Source organism: Geotrypetes seraphini, chromosome 2, assembly GCF_902459505.1.
Source record: "Geotrypetes seraphini chromosome 2, aGeoSer1.1, whole genome shotgun sequence".
Classification (NCBI taxonomy): Eukaryota; Metazoa; Chordata; class Amphibia; order Gymnophiona; family Dermophiidae; genus Geotrypetes; species Geotrypetes seraphini.
The window spans coordinates 472,967,824-472,988,307 of record NC_047085.1 but is presented as its reverse complement, the minus strand read 5'-3'; the positions used below and the strand labels follow the sequence as shown (position 1 = coordinate 472,988,307).

Here is a 20,484-nt window from a genome sequence, read left to right as displayed (position 1 = left end):
TGTTGCAGTTTTTCCTTCCGTAGTGAAACTGTTGATGGGATTTAAAAAGTGCTGTTGGTGCCAGCGGCCTACTTCCACAACTGACCCGCATAGTTGTTGTTTGCCTTGAGTATCGAGTTGACACCTGCACGCGCTGTTCTGCCTTACAGAAGTGCTTACTAAAAGTTTGTCGCAATCAACAAGAGAAGCTCTTCAGTTCGACTATAGACACCGGAACATAGTACAGGCAGAACAGGCAGTACAGGCAGTATCAGCATCGGCATCAGATAAGATTTCAGCATCAAGGAAGCCAGCTAAGAAGCCATTCTCTTCCCAACAAGTGTCGCAAGCCTCTACAGCAGGGGTGCACAATAGGTCAATCGCGATCGACCGGTAGATCGCCAAGGCAAAGTGAGTCGATCGCAGAGCTCATCCCGGGCTCCGTGATAGACTCACTTTGCCTTGGCGATCTATCGGGCCGATCAGCCTTCCTCTCCTGCGTCGGGCCGACCAGCATTCCTCTCCCCGACGTCAATTCTGCCGTCGGAAAGGAAGTTCGGGCCAGCCAATCGCTGCCTGGCTGGGCCTGAACTTCCTCTCCGACGATCAAAATGTGTCTGAATTTATATCTGCTGTCTATATTTTGCACTATGGCCGGTTTTTAGCGCAAGGAGCCTATGAGCATCGAGAGCAGTGCTGGGCATTCAGCGCAGCTCCCTGCGCTAAAAACTACTATTGCGGTTTAGTAAAAAGGGAGGGGGATATATTTGTCTATTTTTGTATGGTTGTTACTGAGGTGACAGTGCATAGAGTCATCTGCCTTGACCTCTTTGAAAAAAACCCAGAATAGGAATGATAATTAGCATTTTCTCTGCGTACAGTGTGCTTTGTGTTTTGTTTGGTCATTTTAAAAGTAGCTCGCAAGCCCAAAAAGTATGGGCATCCCTGTTCTACAGCATCGAGTCCCTCAATGCAGGCTAAAAGTTGACACTACCACTCTCCATCTCTGCAGATTGTGTCTACTTCAGGGCGTGCATCCTCCTCAAGGTCACCCTGCCACACCAATGGTACTAGCTGTTGAGCCAAGGGTACTGGTGCAGCTCTTCAAAGAGCAACTCAATGAGTTTTTCAGGAGGGAGATTGGTGATATGTTTTAAGTTACATGAGACACTGGTGCTAACATCGACTCCCTCGGTACCGGCCCAGCGTAAGCATAGCACCTCGAAGCCACAGGGTATCGATTCCAGATCTCCATCAAGGCATCAGTATTGCTCTCATTGATCTGCCAGTAAACAATGATGCTCTCCATCGAGACTTCGATCCTCAACATCACAGTGACGCTCCCCATCAAAACATCGTCGCTCTACATCAAAGTATCAGTATCCTTCTTTGACGCATCAACACTCTTCATCAACTAGATCAGGGGTCTCAAAGTCCCTCCTTGAGGGCCACAATCCAGTCGGGTTTACAGGATTTCCCCAATGAATATGCATGAGATCTGTGTGCATGCACTGCTTTCAATGCATATTCATTGGGGAAATCCTGAAAACCCGACTGGATTGCGGCCCTCAAGGAGGGACTTTGATGCTCTGCATCGAGTCACCGTTGTTCTTCATTGCATTGATCCAATGTTTCCAGGGATAAGAGAATTTCCCATCACTCCTCTTCATCAGATCGGTACTGAAGACATCGAGGAGCATCATCTCATCAGTCTCATCATTCTTCTCCATATTTTTCTTCTTACAGAGAGTCACCTGGGGGTTCCTGCAGTTGATTCTGATCTCTCGCGTCACTATAATGACTGACTGTGAGCCCACTCTGCCTTACCTGGAGTCTTATGGCATACCTTCAGTTCCATCTCCTCCTCCTCCAAGAAGAAGATCTCCTCCTGAAGGACTTTCCTTTACTAAATACATTAGACAGTTGGGCAAGGCCCTCCCTGTCAAATTAGAGGCTGACACTGAGCCCAGGGCAGAGCTCCTTGATGCTTTGGATTATGACAAACCTCCTAAAAAACTTCTCAAGTCACCTCTGTATAATCCTCTTTCTGTTACTGCAGCCCCAAGAAAAATTAATTCACTCTACAGAATAATTTCTTGCCCTGGATTTGACAAACCACAACTACAATACCAATCGTTGCTTGTGCAGTCAACCCTTAAAAAATCCTCCAGTACCAGGATTTACGCTTCTGCACCACCAGGACGTAATAGTCGGATTATGGATAATTTAGGTCACCGTCTCTACCAAAACTCTATGTTGGCAAAGTCAAAATTCTCAGTATTATCCTCGACAAAGCTCTTACTTTCCATCAGCAAATTAGTGCTGTAACACAGAAATGCTTTCATAAACTAAGACTCATCTGCTCCATTACCTGCCTTCATGATACTCCTTCTGTCAATATACTGATTCCCTTGTCATTTCAATCCTGGACTACTGTAATGCCCTCTACCAAGGCATAACTAGAAGGAAATTCGTCATGTTCAACTCCTACAAAATACTGCTGTTAAACTTATTTACCATGCAAAAATATTTGATCACGTCACTCCGCTCCTTCACAAAGCACACTGGTTACCCGTCACACACTGTCTCGCCTACAAATTATTGCTTCTTGCTTTCAAAACAATAAACTTCCATCAACCAGCTTTCATTGATAAACTCCTCATCCCATATGCATCTTGTAGGGCCCTCTGATCTAGCAACCAAAACCTGCTCACCATTCCTTCGATACGAGAGCTCTTCTATGACACTACCCCCAAATCCATTTTCTCGGTCCCTGCTCCCACTTTGTGGAATGCCCTTCCTACTGATCTCCGATTAGACAAATTTAAAAATAAACTCAAAACCTTCCTTTTTTAAAGATGCCTACACTCTTTAATTCCAGTCCTCTTTGACAACTCTTCTCTTGAAACGATCCCTCCCCAAATGTATTTCCCTCTCCTACTTACCTCCTTTTAGTTTTATTTTCATTTTGATGTATTTAATTTATTTCCTTCTCCCCATTTCCCTTATGTTTCATGTATGTCAGTGCGTAAACACCTCCCTCTTTTAACCCAATTATGATTTTTATTTTTTTAAATATATTTTGTTGTTATCCGTTTAGACACTTGTATGATAAACGGTATATCAAAAATAAAGAAACTTGGCTAATAGAGTGCTTAATTACAACTTCTACATGTCATTTTATTTTAAACATCTTGTAAAGAACTTGGCTGACTTCGAGCAGTATATTCCTCCAGAACATCTTGAGGATTTTCAGCAGACCACACTAGAGAGTTGCGCGGGGACAGAAATCCCACCCGTCCCCGCCAAAGTCCCACCCGTCCCCACCCGTCCCCGTGAGGAATCCCACCCGTCCCCGTGAGGAATCCCTCCGTCCCCGCGAGGAATCCCCTCCGTCCCCACCAGTCCCCGCGAGGAATCCCCTCCGTCCCCGCCCGTCCCTATAAACTTCAGAAATAGTTATTTCATTTAATTATGCTACTGAATTAAAGGCTCTGGTAGAAACCCATTTACAAATAAGCAAAAAGACTATTAATTTGAAAATATTAATTGGGAAGAATACATACTTTGCAAACGGGTTTCTACCAGAGCCTCTAATGTTTATAAATTTTTATCAACACAACTAATATACTACTTTATCCTGAAGCAAAAAAAAAAAAAAAGAAATATAATTCTTTTCCTACCTTTGTTGCCTGATTTCTGCTTTCCTCATGTTCTCATTCAATTCCTTCCATCCACTGTCTCTCTTCCTTCTGCATCTTCCATTTGCTCTGTTACTGTGCCTCTCCCTTTCTTCCCCCTTCCAAATTGGTCTGGCACCCATCTTCTTCTCTCCGCTCCCCCCATAGTCTGGCATCTGTCTTCTTCCCTGCCAGCGTCTTCTCCCTACTCTCTCTTCCCCATTTCCTTTCAGCGTCCTTCTCCCCCCATCTTCCCCATGTCCTGTCAGCGTCCTTCTCCCCCCTCTGTCTTCCACATGTGCTTTCAGTGTCCTTCTCCCCCCTCTGCTTCCCCATGTCCTTTCAGCGTCCTTCTCCCTCTCTGTCTTCCCCATGGCCTTTCAACGTCCTTCTCCACCCCCCCCCCCCGTCTTCCCCATGTCCTTTCAGCGTCCTTCTCCACCCCTTTGTCTTCCCCATGTGCTTTCAGCATCCTTCTCATCCCTCTGTCTTCCACAAGTGCTTTCAGAGTCCTTCCCCCCCCCGCCCTTCCCATGGCCTTTCAGCGTCCTTCTCCACCCCTTTGTATTCCCCATGTGCTTTCAGCGTCCTTCTCCCTCCTCTGTCTTCAAGTGCTTTCAGAGTCCTTCCCCCCCCTCCCGTCTTCCCCATGGCCTTTCAGCGTCCTTCTCCCCCCTCCTTCTCTACCGCCCCGGGTGCAGCACAGCCGGCCAGGTCCCCTTACTTTTGTGGCACTTCCCCGACCGACCGACAACAGCCCCGGTCCGACAAACCTCCCTGCCCTTAACTGCGAATCTAAATTACCTTATTACAGCTGCTGTAAGAAGATAATTTAGATTCGCGGCTACAGGGCAGGGAGGATTGTCGGACCGGGGCTGTTGTCGGTCGGTCGGGGAAGTGCCACAAAAGTAAGGGTACCTGGCCTGCTGTGCTGCAACCGGGGCGGGGTGTGGCGGGGCGGGGCGGACCGCCCCCTCCCTTGGTAGCCACTCGAACCGCAAGGCTACTCTCCTCCTTACCTGCACTGCCTGCAGCACAGAGCCAAACGGAAGTCTTCCCGACGTCAGCGCTGACGTCGGAGGGAGGGAGGGCTTTGTTTAAGCCCTTTGTTTAAGCCCTCCCTCCCCTCCGACGTCAGCGCTGACGTCGGGAAGACTTCCGTTCGGCTCTGTGCTGCAAGCAGAGAAGGTAGGGAGAAGAGCTGCGCGACTGAGTACATCCAGCCCCGCAGGAACCCCGCGACCCTCGGAGGCGTCCCCACGGGATCCCCGGGACCCTAGGGGGCGTCCCCACGGGATCCCCGCGACCCTAGGGGCGTCCCCACGGGATCCCCGTGACCCGAAGGGGGAACCCGCGGGATGCCCGTCGTCCCCGTTCCCGTGCAGCTCTCTAGACCACACATAGTTTTCTACAAACCCGTAAATATATGGCACAGACGGCATTCAATGCTTTTTTAATGTCATCCAGAGCATCGGCCATGCCTTGCTATGAGGCATCTTGCTTGGAAACAAATTTCTGACATTGATATTAATCTTCAGGACCATTTAGCCAACATTCCATGCCTAGGGGAAGAACTCTTTGGTGATAGAATAGAGGCTACTTCTGAAAAACTGACTTAGCATGAGCAAAACTGGAACTCTTTGAATAGATCAAAGTCTAAGAGTCAACAATCTAAATCTGCTTCAAAACCAGCTTCTTATTCTTATAAGAGATCCTCTTCTTCCAAACTAGCACCCTCATCTTCTTACAAATGACCACCACAGAAGAGACAAAAGCAGCAACGACCTCAAAAGACCCAGATTTTGGCTCCTCAAAAGCCAGCTTAGTCTTTTTGACATGCTTCTAGAGAGCATGGTCACCATATCTCCCTCTCAGCCTCTTTCACAGCCTATTGAAATGCAACTACAATTATATCATCGACGTTGGGCTCTCATCATGATGGACTCTTGGGTCCTCAAGGTCATCACAGAGGTTTACTCACTCTATTTCATAACAATACCTCCAAATCACCCTCCAAGACAGTCCTCTTTCACATCACAATAGATGACTCTTCTTCTTCAGGAAATCGAAGCTTTGATTCAGCTAAATGCCATAGAAGTAGTTCTTCCTTCTCAGAAAAATCAGAGATTCTACTCCAGGTATTTTCTAATTCCAAAGAAGATGGAAGGTCTTCAACCAATTCTCGAACTCCAAGACTTAAACAAATATCTAGTCAAAGAAAAGTTTTGCATGTTATCTTTGGGGATGCTATATCCTTTTCTAGAATGAAATGAATGGCTATGCTCTCTAGAACTCGGAGGCCTTCACACATATCTCCATATACCCTCCTCACAGGAAGTTTCTGCACTTTCATGTAGCTCACCAACACTTTCAGTACTAAGTTCTGCCATTCAGCCTGGAATCTTCCCCAAGAGTATTCACCAAGTGCCTAGTGATCGTGGCAGCAACCCGGCGTACTTATGGGTTCCAAGTATTTTCCATATTTTGATGATTGGCTAATAAAAGCTGCCTCGCCTGAAGATGTGTTGACAATAACATTTCTTCAACAACTAGGGTTCAAAGTCAACTTTCCAAAGTCTCAACTTGAATCATCCCAAAAACTACAATTCATAGGAGCCCTTCTCGACACTGTTCATCTACGGGCTTTTCTACCCCAACAAAAACAGGACACTTTGCAAGCAAGTTTCTCTTCTTCACACCATTTCAGCCAGACAGATGATGAAGCTTTTGGTACACATGGCGTCCACAATCCATGTTACCCCCCTAGGCAAGGTTCTATCTCGGAACAGCCCAGTGGACCCTAGCAACTCAATGGTTTCAGGCTCTTGATCCTTTCTCTCAAAGGATTACAATCACCTCACCCCTTCGTCAGTCGCTTTAGCGGTAGATGGATCCGATCAATCTTTCCAAGGGTCTACTATTTCACATCCCTCCACATCAAAAAGTGCTTACCACAGATTTGTCCATGTATGCTTGGGGAGCCCGTCTGTATGGTCTTTGCACACAAGGTCACTGGGAGCTTTTCAAAATGCTCTTAAGAACCTTTGAGTAGTGGCTCATGGCCAGCAGGGGGTGCTGGTTATGGGACGGAAATGGGAATGGATGTCGGAGCATGATAGTGCAGTATTTTTGTAGCGCCAGTTTTTCGTATGATTCTGGGTAATTCTAGTTAGATACAAACATCTGTGTCAGTTAAGGACCACGCCCAAGTGGAAACGTATGAAAAACGGGTGAATAAAATTCTGAATAATAATGTAGCTAAGGCCAGAGAAAAATATACTAAGGATTAATATAAGGGAAAACATAATAATATCTGTTTATGTACTTTGCTGTTGAGCCAAATCATGGTGGAAATCATGATTACATGATTACATGGAATCCTGTTTAGGTTCTTTGTGTGTACTATATCTGTCCTGTCTTCGGCCACCATCTTGGGCCAGTGATTAGTTTGCTGTCTTCTTTGTCCTCTCTGACTTTTTCCCGCTCCCAGCAGCGTGATGTTAAGTAATACCACATGTATTGTAGACTGGCTAGGAAGATCACGTGTCCTAAACTAAGAGATAAAATGCATTAAGTATGAATGTGTGCAAGGGGCCCCGAATGAACGAAGGAATGATTGATATATGAGAGATATATGAAAGAATGGTGTGTACTTAATTTCTAATATTTTATATATTTTAAACCTGAAGAAACACTAAGGAAAAATCCTGAGCACAACATCTGGAAATAATTAGAATCAGTCTCCAGCAGAGGGGAGGGGAATCTACTCCCCCTCCTCCTCCAGAGTAAGGTTTCTGTGTAAGGCTATGCAGTTTGAACCTGTCAGCTTAGGAAGAGTTTTTTCCGTTAGGGCTGAGCATTTCTCAGCACCCTGTTAATAATTGTAGAATTCTTTTGAATATGTTATAATATTAATTCAGAAATCAAATGTATTGTTCCAAACTTTAAACATGGAAACATGGAGGGATTTATTTTCCTTTGTCAAAACTTTTAAGACCACCTCTTTGGTGAATTGTCATTCGTTAGTATACTGATGATGTCACTGAGCTAAAAGTTATATAATAGAATGTAATGAGATATGAAGACGAGACCATTGTGAGAAGTCCAGCCTTTGGCCACGATGATGATCTCCCATGAGCGCAACGTAAGCAATTATGCTGTTCTTTTGATCTAATAATGGAAAAATAGAAACAATAATTCAATAAATCTTGGTTATAATTTTAAAAACCTTGCGCTGGTGTTATTTTGCATGTATAATTATTTTCAAACCTGAAGCATTCACAAATGGCGTCAATGACCCTTGCTCACCTTTCAGAGCAGTCTTTCCAGTCAAGTCCTCCTAGTTTGATCAAGCAGCGATGTATTATATCAACAAGCAGGGAGGAACCGTTTCTCTCTCTCTCTCTGTCAAGAAACCGAGTACATTTGCAACTGGGCAATTGCTCAAAACATATTTCTCAAGACCATATATGTGCAAGGGTCACAGAACACTCTAGCAGACAAACTTGGCAGATTTCTTCATCCGCACAAGTGGACCCTCAACTCCAAAGTATTACACAACATTTTCTTACTGTGGGGGACTCCCATAGATCTGTTTGCCTCTCCCCACAATTACAAATTGCCTCAATACTGTTCCAGGCAATATTCTCCTCATTGTCTGGAAGCAGAAGCTTTTCTTCTGGATTGTAACATAGTAACATACATAGTAACATAAAGCAGATAAAGACCCGAATGGTCCATCCAGTCTGCCCAACCTGATTCAATTTAAAAATTGTATTTTTTTCTTCTTCTTAGCTATTTCTGGGCAAGAATCCAAAGCTTTACCCGGTACTGTGCTTGGGTTCCAACTGCCGAAATCTCTGTTAAGACTTACTCCAGCCCATCTACACCCTCCCAGCCATTGGACAGACATGTTCCTATATGCATTTCCACCAATCCCTCTCATTCTCAAGACATTAATCAAACTCAAGCAAGAGTCAGCCACCATGATCCTGATAGCTGCTCAGTGGCCCAGACAGCCTTGGTACTCCCTTCTACTTCAGCTGAGTGCCAGGGATCCAATTCCCTTGCAAATCTTTCCATCTCTGCTCACTCAAAGTCAAGGGTCTCTTTTACATCCCAATCTACACCTCACAACTTGGTACCTCTCAGCCTGACTTCAGCAGATCCTAATCTGTCTGATGCAGTACAAGCCATTAGTGCTTTCCACATTCCTGTCAACAATAAATCTCTGGCCTCTCATCCTCTTGTTTCCAGGTTTATGAAGGGATTTTTCAATTCCAAACCTCCACTCAAGCTGCCCCCAGTTTTCTGTGATCTTAATATAGTTCTAGCCACTCTGATGAAACCACCATTTGAACCAATGGCTTCTACTCATCTCAAGTTTCTCACTTGGAAAATGGTGTTTTTTAAAAAAAATTTCTCTCACTTCTGCCTGTCGAGTGAGTGAACTCCAAGCATTGGTGTTGGACCCACCATTCACAGTATTCCATCATGATAAGGTGGTTCTCCGCACCTATCCTAAATTCCTCCCAAAAGTGGTCATGGAATTTAATCTTAGTCAATCTATTGTGCTACCAGTTTTCTTCCCAAGCCTCATGCTCATCTTGGAGAAACAGTTCTTCACATGTTGGACTGTAAACGTGCCTAGGCTTACTACATACAAAGGACTGAGCCACACAGGACTTCATCTCAACTGTTCATCTCCTTTGATCCTAACAGATTGGGCAAGCCTGTAACCAAAAGAACTATTTCCACATGGCTAGTGGCATGTATTTTTCTGCTATGCTCAGGCTGGGCTGCACTTGAGCGCCATGTAACAGCACACAAAGTCCGAGTTATAGCAGCATCAATAGCTTTCTTACATTCCATTACAATTGATGAAATTTGCAAAGCAGCTACTTGGTCCTCAGTTCACACATTCACATCTCAGGACTGTCTAGAATCCTATTTTGGCCAAGCAGTATTTCAGAATTTATTTATTTTTTTATGGCCATCTCTTCCTCCATCCCATTATGTTCATCTAAGGAGTTCCACATGTGAGTATATGTTGCCTGCTTGTCCTGTGATAAAGCACAGATACTTACCATAACAGGTGTAATCTGGGGACAGCAGGCAAATATTCTCATATCCCTCCAACCTCCCCTGATTGGCTTCTTAGCTTGCTTATGGAACTGAGGAACTGCAAGCCTAGGTGGGGCAGGAAGGCACTCGCACATGCACGGTGCAGGCAGTTGTGAAGTTTTTAAAAACTTACAGGTCAATTTAACACTGTCCATACCGGGCTCTGTGGATAATGTCACCCATATGTGTGAGTATCTGTCTGCTGTCCCCAGGTAATACCTGTTATGATAAGTAACTGTGCTGTATAGTCATACCATGGAGCAATACAGAGGCATTATAATATCCGCAGTCTAATTTACCATCCCTTTCTTAATAATTCCTAATATCCTGTTTGGTTTTATTTTTGGTTCTTGCTGCACACTGGGTGGAAGACTTCAGTGTAGGAGATATTGATGCCTATGCACAGGAGAAGAGTGAGATGTACTGTGCAATTCAAATGGGATAATCTTAAAACACATCAAGGAGGTTTACAATACACACTCCCTCCAAACTGAAAGATGCAAGGGTTTTTATTCTTTAAATCTTCTAACATGTTCACGTTGGAAGTTCTCGTGTGTCTTGAATTTGGGTGGATTGGTCCTGTAGCAATTGCTATACTGAATCATCTGATGGTACTGTAATCTTGCAGCAAAAATAGAAATTGCCAGTCAATGCGTCATTGCTGTTTTTGTCTTGCAGGAGCTCTCTCAAAGATATTCTTCCATGCTAAATTGCAGCCTAGCTGATACAGAAAGTGCACTGGAAGAAATCCGATGTAAAGCAATTCAACGTGGTAAAGGAAATGAAACTTTCAAAGCAACAGGAATTGCAACACTAGAGATTCATTTACCTGTCTGCCTGAAAAAGGTAAATATATGAATACAAATATAAACTCAGGTTTTCTTATTGACACAGGTGGCATGTAAAGGGGCAGTGTCTTCCTCCCTGAAGGTTACATTCAAGCAAATTATCTCCTGTGCAGTAATAGCTTAGTTATTGGTACTTTTTTCCTGCCTTATCTCAAATCTTTTCTTTAGTCAAAAACCTTTAATTTCAGAAGATACTATGGGACTCATAATCGAAACAGAAATACGTCTAAAAATCGGCACTTAAGACAATCAATGAGAAAAGTCGTCCAAGCGCCGATAATCGAACCGGGTTTTAGACGTATTTAAGAATGACTTATGCCTTCACAGTGCTGCAGTACGCCCAGAGCTAAAAGGGATGTTTTAGGAGGAGTGATGAGGGTGGGATTTGGGCGGGACGTGGGCCGTCCTATACTTAGTCATACTGCATGTATAACCGAAAGTTTAACAACACTGCCTAGATGGAACTTGGACGTTGTAACTTAGGCCATGTAAAACCAGGTCTAAGTCACAAGAAGGTATCCAGAGTGACCAGGTAACCACTGCAGGGACAAAGTACAGACCCCTACACACTCCCCCAGTGATCACTGACCCTCCCCACCCCCCCCCCCACTGCCACTAAAATCGTAATAACAACTTTACGTATCTGCCTCCAGAACATCAGCACCTGGCAGCCTGGCATAGGAAAGCCTAGTAGAGCTGCACAGAGGTGGCTTAAGTGGTCTGGGGGGGTAGGCTAGTGAACCATGGATGGAGGATCCAGGCTCATAAGCCACTCTAACCACTGCATGCATGGTAAAATATGTGCACCCCGAAACCTTTATGTACTGCCATATAAGTGGCAGCTGTAGCCATATGGGCTATTGGGGTGGTAGACAAATGGATCTAGTTGGTTCTGGGGGATGTTTTGGGGGCTCACCATGACCTATAAGGTTGTTGTGGTGAGATATGTATGTGGCACCCTTTTTGTGAAGTTCACAGCAGTGCCCTATAAGGTACCCCACTACTCTGGTGCAATGTTTGGGTGTCCAGTCCATCACTTTGCTGATCCCATCCACATCCAAAAGGTCTTTTTGACTTGGATGAATTTTTGGATGAAAATGGGGTATAAACATGGACAATTTAGCGGTCTGGGTGATCAGACGGCTGGACATACAGTTATACGATTTTCAGAAAAAAAAAAAAATGTTGGACGTATTTTTCAAAAATGGACCTTTTCCCATGTCTGACTTTGGGAGACTAGCAACTTAGGCCCAAAATGGACTTAGACGTATCTTTTGATTATGCCCCTCCATGGCTTTAAGTAGAGACTGACACGGGAACATGGATCTGCAGTAAATCTGCAGCAGTGGGAAACCTTTAGGGCACATCACCGTGGATGTAAGGATAAAATGTTTTACTGCTTGCAGGAGTGGTAAAAAGCTTTGTTCCCGCAGTTAAAAATAAGATAAGCTGTTTACTGCAGCTTCCCAGTGATCCCTCTTACCTTCAGTGATACTGACCTGGACTTGGCTGAGCTGGCCTAGCCTTGTCCTCCTTTCAACTCCTCCTCGACTCTTTCTGTAAGAGACGACCCAATTGGTCGTCTTGCCTCCCCCTCCTCCTCTACAGGGACCAATTTCCACCGCCGCCACACTCATTTAAAACCGCATGGCAACAAGCCATTTTGTGGGGTTAAGTTGCTGCGGCGGTGAAAAGGAGCCAGACTACTCTGGAGTGAGTGAGTGGGTGGGCTGTGGCGGGTGGAGTGAGTCGGAGAGCAGGAACCAGAGCAAAGTGACAGCAGGCCTGAGAGTGTGTGTGCAGCAGTAAGGGGAAGGCAGGGAGCAGGATCCAGAGCTGGAGTGAGTGGGCAGCGGCAGCAAGCAGGCAGACGGGATGAAGGTCTACTACACACCAAGTTTTATTCTTTTTTTTTTTTTAATAAAAAAAAAATCCCTAGGGCCCACTTTGTCTTCTGCTTGCTTGCTTCTCCCCCTCTCTCCAGCCATGTTGGGCTGAGGGGAGAGGAAGAAGCAGGCAAACTTTAATTTAAAAATGCCTCTAATTTAAAAAATAAAAAAATAAAAAATGGCAACCACTACCTATGAAGAAGTGCAAAAGTGGCATTGTGAGACTCAAAGGGAGGAATATTTAGAAACTGGTAAAGAAAAGGCCAAATTGCTTAACAAATATTTCTGTTCTGTGTTCACGGCTGAAACGCCGGCAGTGGGACTGCAGAAGACAAATGTGAATAGGGATGGAGGAGTAATAGACTGATCGATTTTCAGAGGGTTGTGTTCGTGAGGAACTAACTAAAATAAAGGAAGACAAAGCAATGAGGCCGGATGGTGTACATCTGAGGGTGCTGAATGAACTTAGGGAAGTTCTGGTAGCTCCGCTAACTGACCTTTTCAATGAGTCTAGAGTCAGGAGTGGTACCGGAGGACTGGAGAAGGGCGGATGTGGTCCCTCTCCACAAAAGTGGAAGTAAGGAAGAAGGGAATTACAGGCTAGTAAGTCTGACTTCTGTGGTAAGCAAATTAATAGAAACGCTTTAAAACAGAGAATGGTCAAGTTTCTGGAATCCTGTGGATTACAGGACCGGAGGCAACATGGATTCACTAGAGGTAGGTCTTGTCAGACAAATCTGATCAATTTCTTTGACTGGGTGACCAGAGAATTGGATAGAGGATGTGCGCTAGATGTGGTGTATTTAGATTTTAGCAAAGCCTTTGACAGTATTCCACACAGACGTCTGATAAATAAACTGAGTGCCAAAGTGGCAGGCTAGGTCAGAAACTGGTTGAGTGGAAGGCGACAGAGAGTAGTGATCCGTGGAGATTGCTCTGAGGAAAGGGATGTTACCAGTGGTGTGCCTCAAGGTTCTGTTCTTGGACCTGTTCTTTTTAACATTTTTATAAACGATATTGCTGAAGGGTTGTTGGGTAAGATTTGCCTCTTTGCGGATGATACCAAAATCTGCCTGTAGTTCCCTATTTCTTCCTTAATTCCACTTTTATGGAGAGGGACCACATCCGCCCTTCTCCAGTCCTCCGGTATCACTCCTGTCTCTAGAGACTCATTGAAAAGGTCAGTCAGCAGAGCCACCAGAACTTCCCTAAGTTCCTTCAGCACCCTTCAGAACACTTCGGGACCTCATACTACTACATTGCTGTTTTTGTTGTTGTATGTAAATATGCAACTATAATTACAAAAATATTTTCCTTAAATTTTCTATTTCAACACTTCAGTGCATCTTAGCCTGATAAATCCAGTATTACATAGAAAAGCAGATTGAAAAATATGAACATGATGATAAATAACAGAACACTCCTTATAATTAAATCACTTAATCAGATCAGTGCATATTTACTACCAGTTATTTATCCTAATTCAGGAAAAAGCCTCAGAAAAGGAGCCTACGCACAGTCTAATCATAGACCGAGAAAATCCACGTAGTTTATACTGCTCCAAGCTCCAGTCATCGGCCACAAAAACCTGAATATTTTATTCACTTTTTTCTTTTAGATTTTTAATTTTTATCAATTTCTTTCCCAAAGCTCTTTTTAATATCTTTCCCAGAGCTTGTTCTAGTTAATATCTAGTTACTATCTTCAAGCAAACAAAAAACAATAAACAATAAAAATGCACTTCTCCTTAACTTTGAGAAAATTGACAGTAGTTTCACTTATCTCAATCACTAAAAGAAAAAAAGTGAATAAAATATTCAGGTTTTTGTGGCCGATGACTGGAGCTTGGAGTAGTATAAACTACGCGGATTTTCTCGGTCTATGATTAGATTCTGCGTAGGCTCCTTTTCTGAGGCTTTTTCCTGAATTAGGATAAATAACTGGTAGTAAATATGCACTGATCTGATTAAGTGATTTAATTATAAGGGGTGTTATATTGCATATTTTGATCACTTGGGTTGATATTTTTCCTTAGTTGTGTCCGATAAATAACAGAAGCAATTTGTATATAGAAGGCATTGTAACTTTGTGAATCTTTTAGTTATAAACGGTATAGAAATTTTTAAAATAAATAAATTGTCGGTTATTCTGTTTCACTAACAAGTGCTAGGTTTGTAATCATTTTTTTTTTTTTTTTTTGCATTTATAATAGCAAAAAAGGAACAGATTGGAGACCAAATTGAATATCAGTGGCAAGGAGCTACGATCCCAGTAAGTATATTTGCATCGGATTTGATGTTTTTTTTTATTTTTTTTATTTTTTTATTTATAATTTTCAAATTAACAAATCAAGATACATCTTGTACAGAAAGTGATTACAACAAAAGAACAAATAAAAACATAATGAATTATATAGAAATCAAATATTTGTATAATCTCTCAAGTCCACCATTTGATCCATGATGTGAATTAAACGGAATTTTAACAAAGAACCATATTATAAAAGATAAGTGGTACGTGGTTAACTGAAATTCCAGGCGCCTTATATCTCAAGCCCTCATTCTTTCCCCTTTTCCAGGCGAGACATGGAGAGAAGGGCTGTTAACTGATTTGGTTCAAAGAAAACATATTTTTGAGAGTTATATTGAACTATACACTTGCAAGGATGTCGAAGATAGAAAGTTCCCCCAAGAGCCAAAACACCAGGTTTTAATAATAAAAACTCTTTTCTACGTCTTTGTGTATCTCTTGCCAAATCTGGGAACATCTGAATCTTTAAATCAAGAAACTTTTTCTCTTTATTTTTAAAGAATAATCTCAAAAGCCAATTCTTATCTAGCGTAATAGCCAGGGTAACAATCAATGTAGCAGGTATTGCTATTTCTTTATCAGATAGTTCAAGTAAAGCAGATACATCAATTGGTCCCTGCGTTTTTTCTTGAAGATCCTTATTTTTACTAGGCAAATAGTAGACCTGGGTGAAAGGAGGCAATGAATCTTTCGATACTTCCAATATCTCCAGCAAATACCTTTTTAACATTTCTCTTGGAGTCACTGTTGAAATTCGTGGAAAATTAATCAATCTTAAGTTATTATTCCTGGAGAAATTTTCAAATGTCTCAATCTTCCTTCTGATCCAAGGTTGGGTAGATTGTGGGGATGCTAATCAAGGAGCATAATTTTTTTTTAAGAACAGGGCTCACAGCGTGGTGCACTGAACACTTCTTCCTGAGCATCTTTGCCATCTGCAGCAGTGTCAGTGCAGAATAACCATGTATTAACTGTAAGTGGCGTCTGTTCCCATAATTTGTACACCTTTCCTACCCCCTGCTATGGGAAGTAGCTACCCTGTGAATTAGCACTGCTTACAGTACTTACCCCTTCTTTTACAAAACCGCGAAAGCGGGTTTTAGCACTGGCCAGCGGCTGAATGCTCCGACACTCATAGGAACTCTATGAGCAGCAGTGCGAAGGCCGGCGCTAAAAACCACTTTTTACTTTTTTTGTAAAAAAAAAAAAAAGGGGGGGGGAGGGGTTAAGCACTTAAGTAAACAGGTCCCTAAGACTGCTTTTAGCTAAGGAGTCCCATTTTGTCCAAATTAGTGAGCTATCTGTCGTCCCTGAAAATGGAACCAGGTGTTTTCTGATGACAGCAGCTTGCCAGACATGCAAACGCAGCTCACCTTCCTTTCAGAGTTTGTCCCTTCAGTTATTATGGATAATCTGAAATTTAAGGGAGCTATAATTCTGCAGCAGTATGGGAATTAACATTTTAGGCAGTGAAAGACTTTTGCCTTTTCCAGAAAACTCTAGAAAAATCTGGCCATTTGATACCATGTGTATTCATGTGAATCTGCTTATGTGATGCCAACGATCTGCAGTTTTCAAAAAACACCTAAGCTGGGTCACGTAGGAATGTAATCTCAGTAGTTTGATGCTTTCACAGAACTACAAAGGCAACATTGCTGATTGCAAAATTGCTGATTTCTGAAAAAACCAATCAGGTAAAACAAACTTTAATCTTAGGGCTCCTTTTACAAAACCACGCTAGGGCTTTAACTGCGGAATAGTGCGTGCTAGCTGCTACGGCCTCCTTTTGAGCAGGCGGTAGATTTTTGGCTAACGCGCACTAATCCGGTGCGTGCGTTAAAAATGCTACCACACCTTGTAAAAGGAGCCTTTAGGCCATGGGGACCACTGGGCAAAGCTTAAAAGTATTCAGCTGTGATATTATTAGATTTTTTTTGTTGTTGTTATTGCTTTTGTGAAAATAAGGAATCCATTTTCCGTGCCCTCACCAGTTAAAACAGTGTTTTCCCTATTTTACATGTGTCCCTCTGTTCTCTTCTAATGTGCTGCCCTATTTTTTCACAGGATAGCCCAACAGTATAACTTGCAAGAACCCTTCATAAAAATATTGATAAATAAGAATCAGCTCAACAATGGTAGGTGTGTTGTGTTAGACCCATTGTATGTGACTTACTCTTTCATTTTTTTTTTTCTTGGGGGGGTGGAGGGAGGGAAAGTAGTGTAGGCTATTTTGGACACAGGACTTGATTTTCCTAAATTTAAAAAAAAAAAATGCAGTTTAGGCAAAATCGGTAGACTTTGAATGACCAAACAATTCTGTGGCTTCCTGGAAATGTCTCTCTCCGCAAGGAAGTGCCTCTTTCAGGATATGAAGATATGACTTTCCTGGATTTGAAGGATCAGAATACAGCAGGATAAAAGTGGCAATGAGACAAAAGCAGAAACTGCAAGGAAATAAGCCAGGATGTTAGATTTTTAAGGGTCGATTTTACAATCCTGATTTTGTAACAGGATACTTATTTCAAACTTGTTTTATAAAGGCATTTTCAGGTATGTAGCTTTCATAAAATGGTTACTCAGAACTAGTCCCAAAAGCATGCTGTGCCAATGCAAACATTTACACCTGCTCTGAAGCAAGTGTAAATGAAGTGTTTAATAAAATATTTGAGTACATTGTAACTCCTTCCTGTGCATGGATTATATGTATTTATGCATAGCACCAGAAGATTGGAGGATGGCCAACATGAAGCCAATTTTCATAAAGGTTTCTAGAGGTAATCTGGGAAATTGTAGGATCGATGAGTCTGATGTTGGTGCTGGGCAAAATGGTAGAGACTTTATAGAGAACAAAATGACAGAACATGTACATAAGCATGGATTAATGAGAGAAAGCCAACATGGATTTAGTCAAGGGAAATCTTGCCTCGCTAATCTACATTTCTTTGAAGGGATGAACGAGCGTGTGGATAAAGGTGAGCCAGTTGATATTGTGTATTTGGATATTCAAAAGGCATTTGACAAAGTCATGAAAAACTTCTGAGGAAATTAAAGTCATGGGATAGGAGGTAATATCTTTATTATGGATTAAGAACTGGTTGAAAAATAGATAGAATAAAAGAGAGTAGGTTTAAATGGTCAATATTCTCAGTGGAGAAGGGTAAATAGTGAGGTTCCCGAGGAGTCTGTGCTGGGACCACTGCTTTTTAATATATTTATCAATGATCTAGAGATGGGAATAACTAGTGAGATAATTAAATATGCTGATGACAAAGTTGTTCAAAATTGTTAAATTGCAAGAGGACTTTGTGAGTCTGGGAGAGTAGGTGTCAAAATGGCAGATGACGTTTAAAGTGAGCAAGTGCAACCCAAACCACAGCTACATGATGCAGGGTTTCACGTTTGGAGTCGCTGCCCAGGAAAAGGATCTAGATATTGTTGTTGAGGATATGTTGAAACATTCAGCTCAAAGTGCGGCGGTGGCTAAGAAAGCAAACAAAATGTTAGGAATTATCAGGAAAGGAATGGAAAACAAAGATGAAAATGTTATCATACCTCTTATATTGGTCTATGGTATGGTTGCACCTCGAATACTGTGTACAATTCTGGTTGCCTTATCTCAAAAAAGATTTAACGGAATTAGAACAGGTACAGAGAAGGGTAACAAAAATGTTAAAAGGGATGGGATAACTTCCCTATGAGGAAAGGCTAAAGTGGCTAGAGTTCTTCAGCTTCAGGGGTGATATGTTAGAGGTCTATAAAATACTGAGTGGAGTGGAAAGGGTAGATGTGAATCGCTTGTTTACTCTTTCCAAAAATACTAGGACTAGGAGGCATATGATAAATCTATTAAATAGTAGATTTAAATCAAACCAGAGAAAACATTTCTTCACACAATGTGTAATTAATCTCTGGAATTTGTTGCTGAAGTTACCTAAACAACCGCCTATACCGCTACCGCACACCCAGAATAAGGAGAACTCAGAACCTATTCACCTTCCCCCCTCACAATGGTACCTGACGCAAGAAACTATATGACAACCTTCTAGCGACATAGGCAGCGAAAATTGACCCTACTATCACCAAACTGATGATCAAAACAACAGACTTTAAAGTGTTTCGAAGAGAAATCAAAACATTTCTATTCAAAAAACACTTCCCTACTTACTAATCTCCTCCCTACTCGCACATGCTTTCTCCCCCGTGAATAACACATTAGTTAACCCCTCGAATCATACCTACCAACATATATTCAGATCCTAAATAAGCGACCACCTTCTTTATCCAATAAACTTCTTCCTTCAATGTTAGATAATTTTCTTATGTTACCTGAATATATTGTTATTCTCCAATGTAATCTGTAATTTACTTGAATCTTTGCTAGGTAATTCTCTCGGAAAAATTCAGATATCTTCTAAGTTGTAACTCTCTACCGTATCATGTAACTCACACGAATCTGTGTTATGTAATTCTCTCGGAAATGTCCAGATCTCTTCTAATTTGTAATCCGCTTAGAACCGCAAGGCACAGGCGGAATAGAAATCACTTATGTAATGTAAAGAATGTGGTGAAATCGGCATAGCAGGGTTTAAGAAGTTTGGATAATTTTCTAGAAGAGAAGTCCATAGGCCATTATTGAGATGGCTTGGGGAAATCTGCGGCTTATTAGGATAAGCAGCATAAAATCTGTTTTACTACTTGGGATCTAGCTAGGTACTTGGGGTCTGGGTTGGCCATTGTTGGAAACAGGATACTTGGCTTGATGGACCTTCGGTCTATCCCAGTATGGCAATTCATATGTTCTTATCTTATTGCTGCTATATATGCAGGGCAATTTTATAAAAGAAATAACTAGCAAAAGAATCAAGATGTAAGAAGAATTGGTGCAAGGGACTGCATTACCAAGACTTGCAAGAATAGTAAATAATTGTGTGGCAATATTTGCATGCAAATGAATGTCAGCTGTAGAAGTCTTCTTTTGTAACCTGAACTCCCACACTGTAAGTTAAATAATGTTCTCTACAAAATACTGTTTAATACAGATTGCATGTACTCATATGTTTTATAAAATATGTGGGTGCATCGTAGCTCTTTCCTGCTCTGCTAAACTAAGGGAGTGCCTGTCTATAAGAACATAAGCCGTGCCTCTGCTGGGTCAGACCTGAGGTCCATCATGCCCAGCAGTCCGCTCACGCGGCAGCCCATCAGGTCCAGGACCTGTATACTAGCCCTCTATCTATACCCTTCTATCCCCTCTTCCTTCAGAAAATTGTCCAATCCCTTCTTGAACTCCAATACCATACCCTGTCCTATCACTCCCTCTGGAAGCGCGTTCCAGGTGTCCACCACCCGTTGGGTGAAGAAGAACTTCCTAGCATTGGTTCTGAATCTGTCCCCTTTTAATTTTTCAGAATGCCCTCTCATTCTTGTAGTTGTCGAAAATTTGAAAAATCTGTCCCTGTCCACTTTTTCTATGCCCTTCGTGATCTTATAATCTTTATCATATCCCCTCTAAGTCTCTGCTTCTCCAGTGAAAAAAGCCCAAGTCTCTCTAATCTTTCAGCATATGAAAGGTTTTCCATACCTTTTATCAAACGCGTCGCTCTCTTCTGAACCCTCTCGAGTATCGCCATATCCTTCTTTAGGTACGGCGACCAA

General features: G+C 42.4%; 1 protein-coding gene across 3 annotated transcripts in view; it reads left to right on the top strand.

Annotated features, from left to right (window-relative positions):
• Window positions 1-20,484, top strand: part of NUB1 (negative regulator of ubiquitin like proteins 1) — a 107,766-nt gene that overhangs the window by 22,551 nt on the left and 64,731 nt on the right. For all 3 annotated transcript variants that reach the window (XM_033931695.1, XM_033931694.1, XM_033931693.1), the window contains exons 3-5: window positions 10,461-10,628; window positions 14,732-14,790; window positions 16,894-16,964. In XM_033931695.1, the coding sequence (XP_033787586.1) occupies window positions 10,461-10,628; window positions 14,732-14,790; window positions 16,894-16,964 (298 nt within the window). The remainder of the gene's footprint in view (window positions 1-10,460; window positions 10,629-14,731; window positions 14,791-16,893; window positions 16,965-20,484) is intronic.